Genomic DNA, 3,860 nt, shown 5'->3' with positions numbered 1-3,860 from the left:
CACTCAGGAAATTACCTGGATGAGTCCTATCATCGCATACCTCGACAAGGGGGTCTTACCTAATGATAAAATAGAAGCAAGGAAATTGCGACAACGAGCAGCCCGCTATGTGATATATGACCAGAGCTTGTATCGCAGAAGTTTTAGTCAACCACTTCTCAAGTGTATCAGTGGTGAAGACTGCGGTTATATACTGCGAGAAGTACATGAGGGAATTTGTGGCAATCACACTGGAGGCAATTCCCTTGCCTTAAAGATCATGCGGCAAGGGTATTACTGGCCAACATTGCGACAAGATGCCCTCACATTTGCAAAAAGGTGTGATAGATGTCAGCGAATAGCCACCTACACGCACCAGCCTCCGAGTAACCTCCATTCTATCACGAGTCCCTGGCCCTTTGCAATATGGGGAATTGATTTAATTGGCGAGTTACCCAAGGGAAAAGGCGGAGTCAAATACGCTGTAGTCGCAGTTGACTATTTCACAAAGTGGGCTGAAGCAAAAGCACTCGCGACTATCACCGCAATGAAGTTGCGCGAGTTCGTCTACACTTCCATCATCTGCCGTTTCGGCATTCCGCACACGCTCATTTCAGATAATGGAAAACAGTTCGACTGTAAAGAAATGCGGCAGCTATGCGATGATTTGGGGATTAAAAAAGCCTTCTCCGCAGTCGCTTACCCGCAGAGTAATGGACAGACTGAAGCAGTCAACAAAATAATAAAGCACACCCTAAAGGGAAAATTAGAAGATCGCAAAGGGGCATGGCCGGATGAATTACCGCAAGTCTTATGGTCTTACAACACAACCCCTCGATCTACAACTGGCGAAACACCCTTCTCACTTTCTTATGGGTGCGAGGCCATGTTGCCAGTAGAGGTTGGGGCTGGATCCTTGCGCAGAGATGCTTTGGATGTCTCGCAGAACAACGAGAATCAGTTGCTTTACCTGGATTTTTTAGAAGAAAAGCGTGATAAAGCACAACTACAAAACGCGGCTTATCAACAACGAACTGCAAGGTACTTTAACTCGAAAGTTAAGATAAAACCTCTGCGAGTAGGGGACCTGGTCCTAAGAAAAGTAATGCCAAACGCCAAAGTCCAATCCCACGGAGTCTTCGGAGACAATTGGGAAGGACCGTACATGATCACAGATCAAATTGGTGATGCCACTTATCGACTCGCAACACTCGATGGGACCGCGATCCCACGAGCATGGAATAGCGAGAGCTTGAAATTCTATTATCAGTAATATTCGCGTCCTTTGATTCGAGTACTTATACTTAGACATTTATTATTCAACATAATTCCTAAGTATAGGGGCATGTATACCCGCATGTATTACTGATTGTTTGAATAAAAGTGCCTGTTAAGTTTTTTCTACTTTGTTACACCAATTTGTAATTAAAGTCGCATATATATATATATAATCGCGGTCACACCAAGTTGTGATCAAAGTTGAAAATAAAATCGCAAGTACCCATGTACTGCGTAAATATTAAAATGCATACTATCCCCGCGAGGATAGAAATTTGTCCAAAAAGTAAGATAAAATTCTTTAAGTACAAAAGTGCGAGTACCCGTGTACCGCATATATAAAAAAAAAAGAGTGAAACTAAGATAGAAAATAATCAAGCAGCGGGAGTAGTCTCATCAGGAGCAGCCTCATCCACGATCTTGCTCACAACTTCATTCTCGACCTCCTCAGCCTGCACTCCCTCGATTTCATCTGGAAGGTTGCCTTGAGTCCGGGTAGGAGACATCGAGCGAAAGGCTTCAGCCATTTCAGCAGCTTCATCTCCAAGCAGCGAGAAGTCGAAGTCAGGGACCTTGGAGAGAGTAGTATAAATGTAATCAGACACAGCCTGATCATACTGTTTTTTCCCACTCTCTTTCTCAGCCTCCAAGTCGCGAGCCATCTCGCCGATTGTGTCCTGCGACTTCTTGAGCTCGAGCTCCAACTGTTCTTTGGCCCGATTGACTTCCTCGAGCTCCTTGTGAAGTTCCTCCATCTTGGCCACCTCCTGCTTCAGCCTCTTTATGTTTTCTTGAAAATGGGCGTTCTGCCTCTTCAGCGAGTCAAGTTCCTTCGAAGGCGTGGCCGCGGCTTTCATAAACAAGGCCACAGATTGTACGGCCAGTTCAGTAGATCGAGAAACAAGTTCCTCATAAGGAATCTCGGCCAGTAATTTTTCCTGCATGGCCAGGAAGTCGCGAGGGCGAACCGGAGAATCAATGATAACCTTCTTCCCCTTATCCTGAGTGGTCTTGGCCAACTTCTTGGAGGAATCTGCAGCGAGCGAAGTCATCACATCGCTCTTCCTCTTCTGGGCGACGACTGGTGAAGATGCCGGTGTCCCACCCTTTTGCTTGATCTTCAGGACAGGGGCAGACTTCAGGAAAGTCATGTCTACAAGCATAAAGGACAGATAAGTAAAAATCACGACTCTACCCATCACGTTATAGCAAAAGGACGAGTTACCTGAAGTTTCTCGAGGAGTTTGCTTGGAAAGCCGTTTATCTATCCGCTCCTGCTGTCTCTCAGATGGTTCTTTATATACTGGCTCCCGTTGAAGACTCGCGTTCTCGGGGATCAGTTTGTGTTCTCGCAATTTAGCAGTCGTACACAGCAATCGCCAGTCGCGATCTTGTACCGGAAGACTCCCAAGAATTTCAGCTACCCCCTTCTTATGAGCGCTAAGCGTTGGTCGAGCTGGTCTATCTGCGATGACAACAAAAGAACGAGTTAGCAAAAGATCTCGAAAAACAGAGTAACAAACTTTATCTAAGTCAACAAATATGCGACATACTGGGTCTGCGATTAAAGTCGGTTCGATCCTGTGAACCTTAAAAACGTAAAACCATTTTGACTTCCAGTCACCCATGTTCGAAACCATCCCCTCAACCCCGTTGATTTCAGAAGTCGCCCATTTACTAAAGCAAAAGAAGCCGTTATGAAGGCCCACGCTCTTTATGTCATAAAAATAACTAAATTCCTCTACTGACGGAGCTCTATGGGCGTACTCCATGTACATCGCATAAAAGGCTAGAACAGTGCGATAACTGTTGGGTGTTAGCTGAAAAGGCGATACGTCATAGCGTCTAAGAATGGCTGCGACGAAAGGATGAAATGGGACTGATACACCACATCGAAGAATGGGTATTGAGATGACCACGTCCTCTGTGGGGATGATCGCAGGGTTGGTGAACGGAAGATGCGCTCTCTGGGAGGGCTTGGGACTTTGAAACGCAAGCCGCAACAGATTTAACCTCACGAAAGTGGTGAAGTCAGATTTTACGACTCTCGAGACTAGGTCTTCGCATGAGAAAGGCTCGTTCAGTTGGGAGTCGTCAACCGAGTCCGTCCCGCTCCCTTCCGCTTCCTCTTCTTCCCCACCTGACTCGCAGGCTGGAGTAGTCCATCCCTCCTCCACCTCCTCGACCTCGATGTCAGGAGCCTGCCTCGTACGGATGAGATAGTCGCGTGCTGACACTGTGGATTCGCTATCTCGGATATCGATTGCCCTGTGTTCCGCAAGCTCCGTACCATCTTCTCGATCTCCACAGAAGACATCGGACCTAACTCTATCTCCGCAGCCTCCATTTCGGAGATGTCCGTAGGGAGAAAACTGTCCCTCTCCTGGTCCGATTCCCCGTCAAAGGCGCGACCTCCTGATCCGAGCTGCTGGCTATCCGATAGATCGCTCATCTGAAAGATACAAGATCTTTTCAGCGTGATGAATGTGTGAAAAAATAAAGATAAGTGATCTCACCCGTAGTAAACTATAAAAGTCGCATTCAGCAAGAAAGTCAGACTCTGTGCGAAAACTGACCCTTCTATCGATATGCGAGAAGAAATG

General features: G+C 46.6%; 1 protein-coding gene across 1 annotated transcript; it reads right to left on the bottom strand.

Annotated features, from left to right (window-relative positions):
* Positions 1–1,631: 1,631 nt before the first annotated feature.
* LOC133038232 (uncharacterized) lies at positions 1,632–2,885 on the bottom strand. Its single transcript, XM_061116321.1, has 2 exons — positions 2,483–2,885; positions 1,632–2,410 (listed from the first exon to the last, which is right to left on the bottom strand). Exons 1-2 carry the CDS (start codon positions 2,883–2,885, stop codon positions 1,632–1,634), a joined length of 1,182 nt encoding a protein of 393 aa, XP_060972304.1.
* Between the last annotated feature and the right edge of the window lie 975 nt (positions 2,886–3,860).

This window comes from Cannabis sativa, chromosome 5 (assembly GCF_029168945.1).
Source record: "Cannabis sativa cultivar Pink pepper isolate KNU-18-1 chromosome 5, ASM2916894v1, whole genome shotgun sequence".
NCBI classification, from domain to species: Eukaryota; Viridiplantae; Streptophyta; class Magnoliopsida; order Rosales; family Cannabaceae; genus Cannabis; species Cannabis sativa.
Note: the sequence above shows the minus strand (reverse complement) of the source record. Positions and strands in the feature narration are given on the sequence as shown.

Bases quoted from the DNA above. Each gene is read 5' to 3' on its own strand.
- LOC133038232 (XM_061116321.1), bottom strand. From the start codon at position 2,885: ATGGGTGACTGGAAGTCAAAATGGTTTTACGTTTTTAAGGTTCACAGG. The intron at 2,411-2,482 runs GTAACTCGTCCT...TTATGCTTGTAG, and splicing joins AACTCCTCGAGAAACTTCAG to ACATGACTTTCCTGAAGTCT.